General features: G+C 40.7%; 1 protein-coding gene across 1 annotated transcript; it reads left to right on the forward strand.

The window, feature by feature from the left end:
- Window positions 1–57: 57 nt before the first annotated feature.
- On the forward strand, window positions 58–14,091 carry recql4 (RecQ helicase-like 4). Its single transcript, XM_023409857.2, has 28 exons — window positions 58–1,388; window positions 2,176–2,209; window positions 2,340–2,437; window positions 2,539–2,685; window positions 2,801–2,958; window positions 3,572–4,640; window positions 4,771–4,853; window positions 4,954–5,050; window positions 5,322–5,487; window positions 6,024–6,137; window positions 6,253–6,417; window positions 6,520–6,612; window positions 6,713–6,849; window positions 7,002–7,085; window positions 7,471–7,659; window positions 7,930–8,112; window positions 8,306–8,507; window positions 8,705–8,898; window positions 9,271–9,354; window positions 9,588–9,725; window positions 9,865–9,966; window positions 10,207–10,477; window positions 10,864–10,993; window positions 11,178–11,344; window positions 11,565–11,742; window positions 12,261–12,414; window positions 12,515–12,623; window positions 13,715–14,091. The coding sequence occupies exons 1-28, from the start codon at window positions 1,305–1,307 to the stop codon at window positions 13,834–13,836; spliced, it is 4,752 nt and encodes a 1,583-aa protein (XP_023265625.1). The 5' UTR covers window positions 58–1,304; the 3' UTR covers window positions 13,837–14,091.
- Window positions 14,092–18,649: the final 4,558 nt, after the last annotated feature.

The raw sequence follows: 18,649 nt of genomic DNA on the forward strand, positions 1-18,649 counted from the left end.
TTATGGTTAACTCTCACCCTGTTTACACTTGGTATTAAAATGTGATCTATATCTGGACAAGATGCATATTAATGCAATGCATATTTTTTTTTGTATATTGGTATCTACCAATACGTAGCTGAACACACTGTACATTACTGTATACTGATGGTACAGTATATTATATTATATAACATTTTGAAGCACGACTGTATGCAGGATGATATTGTGACGAGTCAAATGTGTTTTGTCAAAAAGTTTTAATCATTAAGGAAATTTCTGCTTGTGTTATAAGCATAGATCTGACATGGATCATACTGTAAGCAGAAAGGCCTTTTTTGGGGCCATCCTTGTCCCTTTAATGAAGGAGGCTGGGTGTGTGGAGCCTGAAAGAGGAGGGCCTGCTCAGGGTTGCCAGATCTCCGGTTTTACCACGGAATTGGGCTACTTTTGAAGTGTTGCTGGTTGGGTAGACCTATTATGCATGCAAATTACAGTACAGAGAGCTATATTTTATTTATAATAATATATTGTATCTAATTACGCAAGGCAATTGTAGGAGCAAGGTGAAAATTATTCAGGGAAAACTGCTTTTAATGCTGACACATTTAACGTTTATGTTTACGTTTACATTTTTATACTATAGATATTTCAATGTATTTCGCTATAATAACAATGCTGTTGGACCGAATAAGCAGTGCAGGGCCATAGGGTTTGGCAGAGGCATATTTTGATTTGTGGTTTTGTGCCTGTTGGGCAGGTGTTGATTGGCATTAATTTTGTCACGCAGATCTGGCAACCTTGCAAGGGCGTTTTATTGTAATGATATCCCTACATATTACATAAAGCCTTTTTCTCTTTCTTATTTATCTCTGTCACCTTAATGTTCATCGTTAGTCTTTCATAAAATCACAACACAATTTTCACCACGGAAAAGAAGCGCGTGTTTTGTGAGATTGGGGGATATATGAGGGAACCTGGCAACACAAAATGTCATTTTTCCGGCGCGGGAAAATCGTAAACAACACAGCGGAAGAAGCTCTTTACGACAGTCCCTTAATATGATTGTTGTGGACTACAAACGTAACAGTAACTTTTATTAAAGGAGGACACATTAAGTTAGTCAGGGTTACTAAATACACGAAGGTTTTCGCTTCCGGATTCAGAAAACAAGCGAACAATTACGTTGCGTTTCTTGTTTTTTCTTGTTAAAACTTACGTGTCGATGCAGCTTTCGCCTGAAGTCAAGCCTCACACCATCTACGCATTATTAGAAAGTTAGGTCTGTCAGAAAGTCGGAGTGTTTTGTCGACCCTGCAGTCAGCATGGACCGCTACAACGAGGTGAAGCTTCTGCTGAAGGGCTGGGAGCAGGGGTTTGTCCAACAGCACCAGAGGAAACCCAATAAGGTGATTTAAATGTTAGCACACTGTTAGCTGCAAATTAAGCTTTGAACAACAATGACATGATATTTTGTATGTTTTTATATTGTTTATTTCATTATTGTTTTGTTTATACACAGGGCATACATGTATCTTACTGGCGAAGATGCTGTTGCTGTCACTGTGTTTCCCTTTTTCTTAAAATTCATATTTCTTTATTTTGCTTTATTGAACGATACATTTATAAACAGCAATGCAGATGAACCACGGTGTTAAAAATCCTTGGCTTGTGTCTGAGCGGTAATGGGAAAAAGAAAAAATCAAACAAAACTGTCAACTAAGAAAAATACGGACACTGTAACGAATACGAAATAAACAACACGATAAGTGAATCCAAAATAAATACATTAACATGAATTGGTTTTCAGTGTAAATTAAAGGTTAGTAATTTCAGGTTCAAGTTGTACATCAGTTCTTTTGCAGACTTTGAGTTTATACATTTGTTTATATATTGTATTAATCAGCAGATTTTCCAGTTTATTAACCACTCCATAGATGTAGTTTGAGTTCAACTTGTATATTATTTTGTTTAAACCATTCTTACATTTGTTTCCATTACAGCTGGGAATGATGACAAAAAAGACAATATGCTCTGTTGTTTCAATGTCTATATTGCAAAAGGAGCCGATATTACTTTCGCAATTGAATCTTAATCTAAGGAATTGAATAATTAATTGGTAAATTTGAAATGATTTAATTCAGTTTTGACTAATGATAATAAAAGTTGAATATTATAATGCTCTTTAATTTCCAGGAGGACATTGACCAAGCTCCAGAAGAGACCAGGAGTGAGTACTGCCATTCAGTTGCGTTACAGATAAATGGATATATTTCCTTGATCCATACATTTAGTCCAACTGCAGCATAAATCATCGGTTTAGAGACAGGAGAGAATCACTTTGTGTGTCTGTATTTCAGAACTGTATAAAGAGTATCGCACTTTAAAACAAGCCAAAGAGAACAGCAGCAGTGATGCAGCCAGCGAACACGCCGAACAGTCCAGATCTACAGCTAAGGTCAGATGTCCAAATGCTATTTCTCTTTGTTATTTTCCACCATTGCTTCTCCCTGTCTCATCCATTTGCTTACTGTCTTTGTGTGTCATCTGTCTGTTCAGGAGTCAGACAGTTGGGGTGCCCATCTGAATCGTAGTATGTTGCCGGTGTCTTCTCCTAGACTAACATCCCAGGACAGAGACGGTCTTAAGGCCTCGGCCCAATACTATGGCCTAAAACTTAAAAACAACCTAGCTACACTCAGCAAGGTGAGGCACACTTTGAAAAAAGGCTGACCACAGTCACTTATGTACACATTGAGGATGGATTGGTCACGGTAACAGCCACTTTGGTTTTTGTACTGATTTCCTTTTGTTATTCCAGGAGAAACCTGTCTCGCTGAAGAAATCGGTCCTTCCTGGTCGGGTGCCTCTTAACTCCTTAAAAGGTGGACTGAGTGGTCAGACAAACAGCCCTGTTGTTGCTGCTGCCACTGACAAGACCACGTCCACTGACCCCAAATCGAACCCCTTCTCACCAAGGTAATTGAATTAAAGAGAGCATTTTAATGGTAGCTCCATATTATCAATGCATAATTCACAGTTAGATATATAACCACATTTTGCTGAATATTACATTGCAGTTCAGGCTGCAGCTAATGATTGTTGTCATTATTTATTAATTGTTTAGTCTTTGAATTGTCAATATGTATTTTAGAGTCCAGGGTGACGTCTTATTATCTTATTTTAATCCAACCAACTGTCTAAAACCCAAATAAGTCCAGTTTACAATGATATGAAAAAGAGAAAAGCAGAAAATCTTCACATTGTTGGAGTCACACCAGAAAATAGTTTTGGTATTTTTGCCTCATAAATGACTGAAACATTTAATCAATGATCAAGATTGTTGCCAGTTATTTTTGTTTCCATTGATGAATCAAATAAGTGTTTAAGTTTGACTTAAAATGTTATTTCTCAGTACAGTACACAGACACAGATTTTTTTGGGGGGGATTTTTCAGTCTTTGTTATGAGTTAATTTTAAACATCCCTGTGTATTGCATCAGCCATCTTAAATATACAAGATATGTAAAAACTTTAATTTGAATGGAAGAACCACTAATGAGTCCTCCTTGTAACTGTGTCTTTGTTCACAGAAGAGTAACGACTTTCCCGCGGCCCCTGGCTTCAAAGACGTTACATCCAGTGGAGCCTGAAGAGCCGTTTGAACCAGTTGAGCCTGTCGGAGAGTTTAGTGATGAACCTTCAGATGCTGCCAATAGTTGTGGTAGTAATGTTAGTAGTAGAAGTTGTACCAGTGATGTCATTAGCTCACAAAATCAAAATGTCTCGAGTCTAGCTCCCTCTGCAGCCAGATCTTCTGCCTTGTTGTCGTTGTCTCCACTGTGTAGCGTAGAAACTTCAAGAGAAGATGTTGGAACCACAGGGAAGTTAGATGACAGTATAGGAGCTTCAGGAGAGAAAAAAGTGAATTCTGAGACATTAGGAACTCCACATCGGGGTATGTTTCCTTTGAGAGGGAGCCCACAGTTCCTCGGAGGTGTCAGAGGAGGAGTGGGAGGTAACGGTACTGGAGGAAGGCCCTCTCCTGCCAGCAGGCTGGGTTTTGTTGATAGGAAGTGGTTAGAGAGGTGTCAGGTGTTTGGGGAGATGGGGGCAGAGGAGACGCCTGGGGCAGGTAACCAGGAGATAGACAAAAAAATAGAGAGAGAAACAGAAGGAGAAATACAGGGGGGTGAAAGAGTAGCAAAAGGAGAAATAGAGACAGAGGGAGAAAGAAGAGAGACAATAGACATGGGGAGAGATGAAGGCTTTAAGGGTATTCCCAGTGACACAATAGGCAGTGATAGTGCACCAAAACCTCCCCGAAAACCCACTAGAAAAAACAAAGGGAAGGGAGGTGAGGAGTTGCAAGGAGGGCAGGCGCCACCTCCAACACCAGAGGGTGATGGTGAGACTAGTCCCAAGCCCAAAGGTACGAAGAAGAGAGGGAGGAAGAGGCAGAGAGAGGGAGTGGACATGGAGGGAGAGATGACACAGGAGGGAGGAGTGAAAAAGAAAAGGAGGAATGGCAAAAAGAAAGAGGAGAGCTCTGGGTTGAACTCTAGTCCGGCTCGAGGAGAAGGGAAGAAAAGGAGAACCAAGAAAAATGAAGAGGAAGATGGAGAGGGAGAAGAGGAGAAACAAAGCAAGGTACCAAAAAAGGTAAGGAGTTAGGTTTGTGTCCATCTTAGATCAAACTGTGTGTTGTTTCATATTATTTTTGTGCAAATGCATTAAGTGAAGATAAACATAGTATGATGGTATAATTAAATGTGGTATAATTTTTGTCAAGGTGCCCCAGGAGAACCTGTTGGGAGAAATAGAGGAGGAATTTGTGACTAAGAGAATGTATCACACTCAGCCTGTCAGAGCCAGGTGAGATCATACGTGACCCCACACTGCAAAATGGTGTTGCAGCGTCTCTTTTTGGAGCCTGTGTTTTTTAATTAAATGTTTAAATTTATTTTGACAACAGCATGAAAGGTGCAGAGGGTAACTTTGTGAAGATAAATCTGAAGAAGAAATCTCATGTCAAAGGATATGCCCTCAGAGGGGTAGCTCTCCGCAAACAGGTGAGTTTTGTGTATGTGTGTGTTGGACTTCAGTTGTCCTGCTCAGGATAGAAATGTTAAGATGAACAAATCTGACCAATCAGCTTTGTTTATTACTAAATATACAAAACCTGTCTTCAAAATCCTAGCAAGGAATGGATGTATTTGTGTAACTCTGTCCCAGAAAACCTATACATGCATCCTGTTCCACATGACTCCAGGAACAAAAATGTGTCTGTATTAATGTATTTTTTTTTGTTTTTTACATGTAAACCTATTGTATATGTTTCAGTTGTACATGCAGAAATTCCAGCTGAAAGGCGAGCGTTTTGGTGGAGGTGCTGGATATTTTGGCAGAGGAAGGAGAGGAGGCTTCAGAGGGGGGCTCAGTCGCCAGGGTGACACCTGCTACAAGTGTGGAGGGACAGGACACTGGGCCATCGACTGCAAGGGACGAGGTAATACAGAGTGAAACACGTAACGACTTATTCATTTCCTTACACAATGACAATGGCAAATGTAAACTTCCAGGAAAATTCTAGGGAAAAAACACATTTCCTCTTGGCACAATGCATATTAATGTGCACGGTGCCTGTTAGATTAACCAATAAATGAATAAATAAATGAAGTTGCGCAAAAGGGTGACCAGCTGTGCTATAAGCTGAACGGGTCATAGTGTGAGTGATAAATTTGGTTGTTTTGTTTGTACTACACTATAGACCCCTCTGTAGAAACTGGTGAGCGTGAACACTGACGAGTCAGATGTTTGTGTTACTATAATTAAAACCCTTTTACCTTTAATTAGTTGCTTGAAAAATACATGAAAACTGAGGGTTTGCTTCCATGTTTTTCCTCATCTTGTCATCTCACTTTGTCATATTTAATTCCATTCACATTCTTCAGCTGTAGTTATGTGCACTATGTTACACACATGGTATCATGTCTGAGAAGCTGTACTGATGAACAACAAATACCTCTGAACTCTGTTTTGTAGCCCCCCCTCCTCCTCCTGTTCCTGAGGAGCAACCTGTTGAAGAGGAGCCCTTTGAGCTGCCAACTCTGGAGGAGGTTGCCAGGGCAACGGGAACACTGCGACCTCAGCCGCTCGGTACTTTACAAAGTTCATCACAACTTTGGAAAAAATCTTGCTGCAAATACAAGAAACTCACAAGTACTTGTGTGTTTGTCGTGTTTGTGTGTATCCTGATGTGTGTGTGTTCCAGTGTCATCTCCCAGCGTCAACGAGGAGCAGCACCCAGAAAATGAAGCGGATCATAAGCATCAAGATGAGGTGTTGTTGAATGTGATTCGTCCTGACTATGAGCGGCCCGCTCCTCCCCCACCAATGGCACCACTGTATGACCTGACAGATGATGGAAAAGTCCAGGGTAAACACACGCGGAACTCCTTAAAAACAAGGTGAATGGAAATAAACAGATCTTTTCAAACATTAACTCATTAACTCTTCGTCTGTGTGTATGTGTGTTCAGCAACACCCGCTGATGTGTATGCAGCTCTGCAAGACCTCGGCTATAAGTCATTTAGACCAGGACAGGAGGAGGCCATCATGAGGATCCTGTCAGGTACGGACATACACAAAACACACAACACAGACTCTCTCTCTGTGTTTTTATCTGTGCAGCTATAATCTGTATTCATTTTTCTCTCTCTCTCTCTCTTTAGGTCTCTCTACCCTCGTAGTGTTGTCAACAGGGATGGGTAAATCGTTGTGCTATCAGCTTCCAGCCTACCTGTACGCTCAGAGGTCAAAGTGCATCACACTCGTCATTTCACCTCTCGTCTCACTGATGGATGATCAGGTAATCACAACTTCACATAAAGAAAATCAGCCAACATTTTGTCATTGCTTAATCATAATTGCAGGGCACAGAGCAAACATACCCTCTCACTGTGAACAGTGACGCAGCTGTTGTGATACATTTTACTGTGAATTGTACTTGTGTGTTTCCAGCTGTCTGGCCTGCCAGCCAAGCTGAAGGCAGCCTGTATCCACTCCAACATGACGATGAAACAGAGAGAAGCTGCGATAGAAAAGGTAACACACATAATCAGAGTCTCCACAGTCACCACTCTTCTCCCCCTCAGTTGTGGATGAGTTTGATGTAAAAATCACAAATTGTTCATTATTTTTTACTTTTTTAAGTTTTAATCCAGTTCATTGACATCTAGTCTCATGTAATTCCCTTTTCCTGTAAAAATGTATTTGACAGTGTCAATCACAATTTCACCTCTAGTTGCATTTAGTAGCTCTTCTGGAGCTTTTGACTAATCGCAAAAAAAACCCTCAATTGTACAGAAGTGTTTTGATAGTTCAGTAATGCAGTTTAAGCAAAAGAGAAATCTTGGCTTGAACTGGAAATGTCATATGTTCAGTCGTATTTTCAGCCCAGGCTGTGTGCTCTTTTCCTCTGTTTGTCCAGGTGAAGTCAGGCCAGGTGTGTGTGTTGCTGCTCTCTCCAGAGGCTTTGGTTGGTGGAGGTGGCTCAGGTGCAGGGTGTCTGCCCTCCGCTCAGGAGCTCCCTCCTGTGGCCTTCGCTTGTATCGACGAAGCTCATTGTGTCTCTGAGTGGTCACACAACTTCAGACCCTGTTACCTGAGGCTCTGTAAGGTGGGTGAATGATGATTGTGTGTGTGTGTGTGTGTGTGTGTGTGTGTGTGTGTGTGTGTGTGTGTGTGTGTGTGTGTGTTCGTTAATAATTTTCAGTGCCTGGCATTTTGATCTCAGACTTTTCTCCTGATCATAGCTGAAATCTTGAGCACCACTGTTGGTTTATCACACACACACATTGATGTATATATGTACCACTAATTGCTAAAACACAGTCTGATGAGTCATAGATAAGTGTGTGTGCGTGTGTTTTTGTGTGTGTATTTGTAGGTGCTAAGGGAGCGTTTGGGAGTGCAGTGCTTACTTGGACTTACTGCTACGGCCACACTGTCTACTGCTCTGGACATCGCTCAGCATCTGGACATCACTGATCAAGATGGCATTGCAGTCAGATCTGCAGCAGTTCCTCCTAACCTGCGTCTGTCTGTGTCCATGGATAGAGAGAAGGATCAGGTGTGATGATTTATATGTGTCCCTGTGCGTGTGACTATGCATACTTGAAATCATCATCCTAGATTTACAGCAGTTGTGTGCAAATGTATAGTTTCCCACGCCCACAGACTCCATCTGTCCCCTTGTGTCTTTCTAGAAATATTTAAAACTCTCTTACTTTTTATCTGCATCTCTCCTGTCTTCACATTTTAAGGCTTTGGTGTCCTTGTTGAGAGGTGATCGTTTTGGTTGTCTGGACTCCGTCATCGTCTACTGCACCAGAAGAGAGGAGACCACTCGTGTGGCAGCTCTCCTCAGGACCTGCCTGCAGGGAGTGCTGGTTAAAGAAAACAAGCAAATCAGCGGCAGCAGCCAGACACAAAACAACCCTGTAGGACAGAGAAAGAAAGAGCTGGGTGAGGGCACAATAATTTGTGTTTTCAACTTTCTCACTAAAATGGAGAGAGAAATGTCAGGGGAAGAGGTAAAATGTAAAATAACAAGACATGCTAAACTTCAGCCAACAACATGGTATGGGTAAGCTGCTGTATTACCTTAATCAAAAATCATTCTCCCTATTGTTTTTCGCAATGTCATGTCTTTCTGTGCTCAGCAAGGAAGAAGATTCGTAAACCACTGAAATGGCAGGCTGAGTCGTACCACGCCGGCCTCTCGGCATCAGAGCGCCGTCGCGTCCAGAACAACTTCATGTGCGGGGAGCTTAGAATAGTGGTGGCCACTGTGGCGTTTGGCATGGGCCTCGATAAATCTGACGTCCGTGGTATCATCCACTACAACATGCCAAAGGTGGGTCGTCGCTCTTGTGGCTCTTGAAACTTTGTAATCCCAGTGAAACTTCAGCTCTCACTTGGTGTGCGACTAGTAAACTTCTTGCTTCTAATTTTCAACCATATTATCAACAGTGGTAATGTTTGTGGCCATGAGCATTACATAAAACATAAAAAGAGATTTCATTTGATCTTAAACCCAGACATCACAACAAACTCTGGCAAGAATAAAGAACTCATTGTTTCTGTGGAAGTTTGTTTGCTTTTTAACAATTCTGTTGCATGATTGCAGGATGTAATTAGACCAAACTTTGTTAGATATACGTGTTTATCTATTATGGCCAAGGTCCTGTTTGTATCAGTATTCCCTTACTGGTAATTGTGTTTCCAGAGCTTCGAGAGCTACGTTCAGGAGATTGGGAGGGCAGGGAGAGACGGAGAACCGGCCCACTGTCACCTCTTCCTGGACCCTGAGGTGAGAATTAAACTGTTCATTTAAGAAGGGACTAACCTGACTCTAATTGTTTCAGTGCTCACAGCTCAAAACACGGGGTTTGTTATTGGATAATAACAATGCTATCTTACTGTTTAAAGAAACAATAAATACAAATTGATTGGCTGTATTTGATAAAAGATTTTATGTACCTCCTTTATCGTGCCTTGAATCTATTTTTTGTCTTATTCATTTACTACTGTATTTGTGTGCAGGGTGGAGACCTCCATGAGCTCCGTCGTCATATCTATGCAGACACAGTGGACTACTACACAGTAAAGAGGCTGGTGCAGAAAGTTTTCCCTCCATGCAAATGTAAACGGATACACCAGAAACAACAGGAACTCATCAAGGTAACTGTCTCCTGTTCTGTGTGTGTGCATCTGTAGTCCACATGCTGTTCCAAGAAGTGTTTTTGAGTCCATGTTACTCAAACTAAAACTTTCTATAAAGTAAAAAATAAAACAAAAAAATCTGTCCATATACGTGTAGGACGTTGAAGACGCTGAGCTGTTGGAGATGATGGATGCGTGTGATCAGGAGAGCAACCTAAACCCTCCTAGTAACCCTAATCCAGAAACTGCTGCTGCACAGGTAATTAAAATGCTCTTTAATATCTTTTATTCTTTCTTTTTAACCATTTAACCAATAAAAACTGTTATAATGCAGGTTATGCTTAAGAAAACAAGGAAACTGAAAAACTAAATTTAAAAGCAGTGTATGGTTGTTAATTTATAGTTAATTTAACAAGGACACATTTTACAAAGTGATATTAGTGGGGGCCACTATTTTAGGCAAAACGAGTGCATTATGTGACCTTGTTTTCACTGCAAGGAGTCGTCACATCCTGATTCAGTGGAGTTACCTGTCCAAGAAGGCAGCGATGAAAGAAAGGAGGAGGAGAAGAAAGAGGAGCAGGTTGTAAAAGATGAGGGAGCTGATGGTTCGGTGAAACACCAGGATGTGGAGGTGAAGGCCGCCGCTGATTCGCCGAGGGATCACGAAAGAGAGAGCACAGATTGGCCCAGAGAGCGAGTGTGTCATACGCACGAGAGAGCGATTCCCATCCAGCAGACTGTCGAGGCTCTGGATATCACAGAGGAAGGTAAGCGGAAACACGCACAAGCACATATACACAAATAAAGCAATTAAAACAAAAAGTAAAACAGTAAAACAGTGTGGTAGTAGGATGATAAATGGAGTATGTAGCAGTATTTATTTATTTATAACGAAGTATTTCATTACAGATTTAAGCCAGATTCAGCCCAGAAAAGATGGGTTGAGTCAAGTCTTCTGAAGTGAGAACATGGCATGTTTAGCTTTACGGTGCATTCAGAACAAAGTAGAATCTAGTGGCTGTGACAAATTAAAGGCACTAACTACAGTGAAAAATCAGTAACAGGACAATCACTAAACAAGACCACACAAGTAGAGCAAAACATAATTGATGAACTTTTTCTCTCGCTCTCTTTTTCTTTGTGTGTATTTCAGGAGTGGAAACACTGCTGTGCTATCTGGAGCTGCATCCTCAGCGCTTCGTCGAACTTCTGCACCCCACCATGTCTGTGTGTAAAGTCAGCTTCTATGATGGACCGAGGCAGCTCCAGAAAATCATGAAAATGTATGAAATGTTTGACGGTATTAAAGATGTTCTTAAAAAGCCACACACTCTGTATGTGCCACTTTATACCGTGTGCGCTTGACTGTGTGTCATTTTACACAAAGATATAGAACTGAAGTTATTTATCATTAGATAAATTAAAACGAAATCAGGTTTAATTTATTTGACCTTTTCCTCTCCACAGCTGTCCTCCTGTTGCTGTGGTTCTGGCCCGAAGGCGGATGGCGGGCGAGCGAGTGGAGACGTGTGATCAGCTGGAGTTTGATGTTGTTGAGGTTGCGGACACTATGGGGTGGCAGCTTCCTCTTGTGAAGAGAGGACTCAGACAGCTGCAGTGGAGCACTGATAGAGGTTTGTTTACGAGCGTGTTTGTGAGCTTGGGGCAGCCCTCCTTCTTTTATTATCATCACAGCAAATGTTGTAAGTGACTTGGTTTGTGAGTTTGTTGATGTTGATGTTGATGTTGATGTTGATGTCCTGTGCTTACTGTTGTTGTCTGATGAAGGCAGCAATGCTGAAAAATTGACCAATGATACACAGAAACAATTGGTCATCGATATTTGTGTTTCAGCTGGCGGGCGTAGCGGCATCCTCGTTGAATTCTCCTCCCCGTCCTTCTACTTCCGCTCCTATGGAGACCTTAGCGATGAGGAGATGGACAGAGTTTGTCAGTTCCTCCATAATCGCGTGCAGGACCAAGAGAGAACACAGCTCTACCAGCTGACCACTTGTTTTAAGTCCTTCAAGAGGTACACACTGTTTTTAAATTTAGTTGTAGTTGCAATTCTTCACCCTCCAGTTAAATTCATCTATATCTATATTATTCCACTTAAAAATGGATTTGTTCACACTTGTGAAAGAGAAATTGGTAGAATGGTTTCAGATCTTTTAATGGGATGTCAATACTTGCATTGGTCTTAGATGGTTGTAGTTTATTCTGTACTTTGCGACTGACATTACCTAATCTGTTTTGCTTTGGTAATTCCAATAATTTATAAGTAATTAATGTTGCTAATGACATATGAATACTGTATCTCAGTTTGATCAGTTAAGTTATGCTGTGTACGACTATAAAGCTTGAGATTAAATGTTTGATTCACCAGTCCCTTATTCCACTATGAAACCTTCCACATCATTATCATTCAAATCTTAACCAGAAGAGAACCTGCAAAAATCTCAACTAATAGTTGAGCAGCATTCAAACAATCTCTTATGGGGCTTTTGAGTGTTAAGCGGACTTACTCAAAACTGTACGTGTTTTTCCCAGTGTTGCTTTCCAAAGCGTTTTGTCCTGCGTTGATGATTTGGATGTGAGCCGCAGTCTGCAGCTGAAAAACCTTCTTTCTGAGTACTTTGACAAGAGGCGAGACCGAGCCCACACACTCAGACCAGTGGACATTGAGGAGCTCGACAAATATAAGGTAAAACCCACAGGATGGCCATCAGGACTTTCAGCTGAATATGTGTCTTGAATGCTCTGAATATTTTGTTTGACTTGCGTGTTTGTTTGTTTGTTTGTAGCTGCTGGACTGGGAAAGCCAGATCAGAGCGGACATCAGAAGTTTTCTATCCAACCGCAGCGATGAGAAATTTTCTGGAAGAGCTGTTGCTAGAATCCTCCATGGCATAGGTGAGAGCACACAAACACACCAGACCATCCGGTGACAGTGACCATGGAAACTCTGCACCTCTAGAGGGCGGTATAGGACTAATGGGAAAATTGTGAGATTTCTTCATTGAGCAGGTGTGGTCACATCTCCATAAGCTTTTACCTCCTCTCAGCTGACCAAATTGCCATTTTGCGAACAAATGAAGTGATTGATTTAAGATTATCTAATAATTGTCCCAGGCCCCAGACCACATACAGATGTTGCCAGAATTATTGGTACCCATCTGTTTAAAAAAGAAAAGTTTCTGTGAAACTGGCAAAAGCAACTGGCTCTGGCTCCACTATTTTCTATTCTGTTTCTATATTTGTATGTTTTCAATGAAACATCATTTTAAATGATACAAAAAAATGATGCAACCCTTAACCTAATATTCAAACTATCCCTCTGTTCTGTGGTCAGTTTTGTTCTTGTGGCCACATCCAGGGAGGTTGGCTACGGCGCCTTGGACCTTAAACGTGTTAATAATATTAGCAGCTGTGGTCACAGGAGCATTGAGCTGCTTAGAAATGATCTTGTAACCTTTACCTTGACCACGGTTTCCAATTATTTTCTTTCTTATCTCCTCAGACAACTCTCTTGTTTTCTGTCTCTCATCCATATTCAGTGTGGAGCACACAATGAGGACCTTTCTCCATATAAATAGGCTGAATTATAAGATTAAAGACATCTGTGATACTTACTGAAGACAATAGTCTGCTTGAAATATCACTACAACCTACTTATTTATCCCCACTTCCATTTTAGGAAGATTTTTGTAGAATAAGGAAGAATTCAGCTCTTTCGACAACTTCTTTGTTTTGCTTTATAGCAAACCAAAGCCGTGCAGGTGACAAAAGAGCTTTTAATTTCAATACCTCTCAGGAAGAACAGTTTTGTTTCAACGAGGTGTAGGGGTGCCAACACTTTTGGCCATGTCTGTATCTTCCTGGATTGTCGGCAGAGATGAATCAGGGGTAATTCAATCCGACTCTTAAGTGCATTCATGAGCATGATGAGCATCGATGCCTAATTTAAGGACGTGCATGTACCTAAGCTGAAACCTGTCTTTCAGGCAGTCCGTGCTATCCTGCTCAGACCTACGGCAGAGACAGACGCTACTGGAGGAAGTACATCCAGTTTGACTTCAACCAGCTCATCAGACTGGCCACTCAGGAGATCATTCACTTCAAGTGACCAACCAAACATGCACACACACAGATCTGCACATGCACACCACACTCACATCCGTGGATTTTTACCCAAAACAGCAGAGGTCTGTTTTGGATAAATTTTTGCTATAAAACCCTTTTTTTTTAAATGTAACTTTTCTTCCATCATGTTGAATCATTTAACTTAAGCTGTTTTGTCTACAATGTTAGGTTTTTGTATTTGTGTTAAAAAGGTTTTTCTTGGTTGGTTGTAATTAAATAAAATCTTTCTATTTTTCTAGCTTGGTCTTGTAGTGACATCTATTTGAAAAATATCTATTTTTTTTCACATAAATGAAAAACAGAAGTCCTGACCCAGAAATGACCTGATATGAGGAAGTAAAAATATAAGAGCAAAAACAAGGTGGGATTTCTACTCCCACCACCACCACCTGTGTCCATGAGGCAGGAAGCACTGGACAAGAATGCAAATATTGACTTTCTTTGACTGGAATATCTAATGACTAATGACTTAGAGCGAGTCACTTCCTGTAGTTGTGTGTGGGATTTTCCACAAATCGTTTGTCTCACCTTTTGTTAAACATTTTCTCAACTTCAGCAGACACACATGGGACTTGTGAATCATAAACTTTAACAGCACATGGTTTAATTGTCGTGTTACTGTAAAGAGCAGTAGTGGAGTAAGTGAGAAAATCAGTTTATTACAGTTAAATTAAGCATGATTCTGCAACTGCATGACCTGATTATTGCTGTTAATATATGTATTTTTCGGAACAGTCGCCATGTTTTTCTTGTTTGAAAATTTAAAAGCAAGTTACTATCAGGGCCCAGTGGCCGGTGCATCACTGGAAAATGGAAAATGGAAAATGGCTTAGAAAAATTTTCTTACATAAAGAAATAGGTTTGATATTTTGGGAAAGAGCAGACGGTTAGCTTAGCTTGAATACAAAGACTGAAGGGGGGGTGGTGGGGGGGCTAGCATGACTTTTAAAATGTGCCTACCAGGTCACTGTCTCCTGACGGCAGCTTCATATTTACTGTACAGACATGAGAGTTGTATTGATCCTCTCATGAGAGGAATGGCATACAGCCTGATTAAAATTATTTTCTAATGCAGAAGACAAAGATGAAAGATAAAACGTGCTCTTTAGAATGAGGCAAATGAAACACAACATTCAGGTGGAAAACCAGCGATGCTGCTGCGCGGGTGACGTGACAGCCTGAGCTTCTTTCTTCATTGTGTCTTTACACTGGACTCTGACTTATGCATATCTGTTTTGACTTTGACGTCATGTCATAAAATGTCGAGAACGAAGTCCAGAAGATTTTGAGAACACTTACATTTACTCATTAAGCAGACACTTTTATCCAAAGCAACTTACAAGTGAGATTCTTGTCCTTGTTGACGTGATTGCTTCACATCATTTCTGCAGATTTGTCCGCTGCACATTCATACTGCCAGTCTCCCGTTCCACCACACCCCAAAGATTCAGGTCTGTTTGATTCAGATCTGGTGACTGGGGAGGAAACTGAAGTTCACTGAACTCATTCTCATCTTCATGAAGATAGTTTGAGATGACTTTTGCTTTGTGACATGATGCATTATCATACTGGAAGTAACCGTTAAAAGGTGGTAAATTGTGGCCCTAAAGAGATGCAAATGGTCAGCAGCACTCAGATTGGCTGAGATTCACATTATATCACATTTGTTCTCAGTTCTGATAATTGATGTGAACATTAACAGAAGCTCCTGACCTGTATCTGCATAATTCTAATGCGCTGCACTGCTGCCACAGGATTGGCTGATTTTATAATTGCATGAATAAGCAGGTGTTCAGGTGTTCCTTATAAAGTGCTCATTGAATGATTCTGCAACTGCATGACCTGATTATTGCTGTTAATATATGTATTTTTCGGAACAGTTGCCATGTTTTTCTTGTTTGAAAATTTAAAAGCAAGTTACTATCAGGGCCCAGTGGCCGGTGCATCACTGGAAAATGGAAAATGGAGAATGGCTTAGAAAAATTTTCTTACATAAAGAAATAGGTTTGATGTTTTGGGAAGGAGCCTTATTTGCTTAATGGTTGAGAGTTAGATGAAAAGATCAATACCTCTCCTATGTCTGTATGTTGAATATAAAGCTATAGCTAGCAGACGGTTAGCTTAGCTTGATTACAAAGACTGAAGGGGGGGTGGTGGGGGGACTAGCATGACTTTTAAAATGTGCCTACCAGGTCACTGTCTCCTGACGGCAGCTTCATATTTACTGTACAGACATGAGAGTGGTATTGATCCTCTCATGAGAGGAATGGCATACAGCCTGATTAAAAATATTTTCTAATGCAGAAGACAAAGATGAAAGATAAAACGTGCTCTTTAGAATGAGGCAAATGAAACACAAATGCCAACATTCAGGAGGAAAACCAGCGATGCTGCTGCGCGGGTGAGGTGACAGCCTGAGCTTCTTTCTTCATTGTGTCTTTACACTGGACTCTGACTTTTGCATATCTGTTTTGACTTTGACGTCATGTAATAAGATGTCAAGAAATCAGTCCACTGAGCATATATACAGTATATATGTATATACACTGGGGAGTGAAATGCAGTTCCCATGGTTGTCTTTCCACGACCTATTACTGTTGGTGGATGGGTAATTTAACTAGGGTGCTGCAATAATACTTAAAACACTTTTTTGAATGTTACAGACATGCTAACCCTATAATAAATACAAGGTTTTAAATAAGAAGTGCTCCTTTAGCTTGCTTCACCCAGTGGCCAACACAAGAAGACTAGAAGATCTTACTGGACTTAGCTTCCATGTAATAATATACTGTGGGTGCAGCAAGGAAATACTGGGTCATTAACTCAGCCTTTTCCTGAAAGCTTAGGTAAAGAAGGTTAGGTGATGCACAATAAACAGCCACTCCTGATGAATGTTTATTCTTGAACAAGACTGGCTCTTCAGATAAACACAGAAATGGCATTTCTTTCTTCTTTTCTCCTCAACGGATCAACGAACACACAGTGAGCTGGTAGAGACAAAAAACTTAGCAGTATGTACACTTTAGTTTATCAACATAACATCAGCAGCATTTTGTGTTGGTACTGAATATTGTATTCCATTTATGTTTGATAAATGTTTTTATGCCTCGTCGCTGGCGACAGTCAGGGCTGGTGACATTTTGTTTTCGGGTTGCTCGTCCCATTCTCATTAACACGATAAGTTAGGAATGCCTCGAAGGAATTTCTTCAAATTTGGCACTAACATTCATTTACCACATTGGTGGTCAAAGATCACGGTCATGGTGACCTCATAAAACACGGTTTTGGCCTTGTGAATGTGATATATCTGGGACTCCTCCAGGGAATCCCTTCAAATTTGGCACAAATGTCCATTTGGACCCAACAAACAACTGATTAGATTTTGGTGGTCAGAGGTCAAAGTCACACAGGCTGTTAATATGACTATATATATATATATATATATATATATGTATTTGTATGTGCCACATATAAATATGTGACACAGGGAGACATACATTGTTCTAACTTTATTAAGTGAGGTTCCTCGGGAAACAACGTTTGGAAGAACAAGTAACACACTAGTATGGAAATGTTGTTTTGTTGGCAGGAGAGAAAGACAGAGGGCTTAGTGCAACTCTCATCTTTCTATGTCACTGGATTACTGCCTGACACACTTCTTTATGAGGCTGTAAAACTTCCCATCCAGAATTACAGCGTAACCCAACTAGGTAGTCTCTCTGTCTTGGTCTTTCTTTAATCTGTCATGGTTCATTTTCTGTCTGTAAAATCAGACTGTATCTATCAACACTACTGTAAAAGACATTATTATCTAGTATAATGCTCAGCTCAAAGGTCCAGTTTTACATGAAATTGTCAAGTGTTTTATTAGTAAAGTTACAGGACTCAAGAGGCTCATTAAAACCCTTAAAACGTTCTGTGGAAGTTGAGAGTGATGGATGGCAGGTTGGAGAGCTGACTTCAGGAAAATCCAGTTCTCCTCCGTCAGCAGCCACGTGCTGTAATCTCTGTAATTTGTTTTTTTACGGCATATGCTTAAAGGATCAGTGCACAGCCTACATGTTGTCATTAAATGGGTCATTTTGTCAGAGACAAAATGCGCACTAGTCATGACTAAGCGTTCATACTGAATATGCCGACTTATCCCCACCCCTTATCCACATTTTGTTGTGTTGCAGCCTTATGCTTAATTTGTTTAAATTAATTTCTCCCCCATCAATCTACATCTATGGAATAACCCATAAATAAAGAGGATTTTAGATTATTTTTGCAAATTTATCACAAAGGAAAATCTGAAATATCACCTTGATATAAGTATTCAGGCGCTTTACTGTGAGACTTGAATATTAGCTCAGGTGCCTCGTCTTTCTACACCTTGACTGGAATCCACCTGAGGTAAATTCAATTGATTGGACGTGGTTTGGAAAAGCACACACCTGTCTATATAAGGTCTCACAGCTGACAATGCATATTAGAGCAAAAACCAGGCCATGAGGTCAAAGGATTAATTAGTGACGTCATAGTAATAATGGGTAGGGTCTCCTTTGCTCTGAAAACAGCCCCAACTTTTCATGTGATGGAGTCCACAAGATGTTGAGAACACTTACATTTACTCATTAAGCTGACACTTTTATCCAAAGCAACTTACAAGTGAGATTCTTGTCCTTGTTGACGTGATTGCTTCACATCATTTCTGCAGATTTGTCCGCTGCACATTCATACTGCCAGTCTCCCGTTCCACCACACCCCAAAGTTTCAGGTCTGTTTGATTCAGATCTGGTGACTGGGGAAGAAAC

The sequence above is a fragment of the Seriola lalandi genome, unplaced genomic scaffold (genome assembly GCF_002814215.2).
Source record: "Seriola lalandi dorsalis isolate HSWRI2012SDOR001 ecotype SW California unplaced genomic scaffold, Sedor1 jcf7180002054408, whole genome shotgun sequence".
Classification (NCBI taxonomy): domain Eukaryota; kingdom Metazoa; phylum Chordata; class Actinopteri; order Carangiformes; family Carangidae; genus Seriola; species Seriola lalandi.

What these genes read in the sequence shown, in the direction of transcription:
- recql4 (XM_023409857.2), top strand. Translation starts at nt 1,305, where the DNA reads ATGGACCGCTACAACGAGGTGAAGCTTCTGCTGAAGGGCTGGGAGCAG. An exon ending in ACTCAGCCTGTCAGAGCCAG is followed by an intron (nt 4,854 to 4,953) that starts GTGAGATCATAC and finishes TTTTGACAACAG; the next exon opens with CATGAAAGGTGCAGAGGGTA. An exon ending in CAGAAACTGCTGCTGCACAG is followed by an intron (nt 9,967 to 10,206) that starts GTAATTAAAATG and finishes TTTCACTGCAAG; the next exon opens with GAGTCGTCACATCCTGATTC.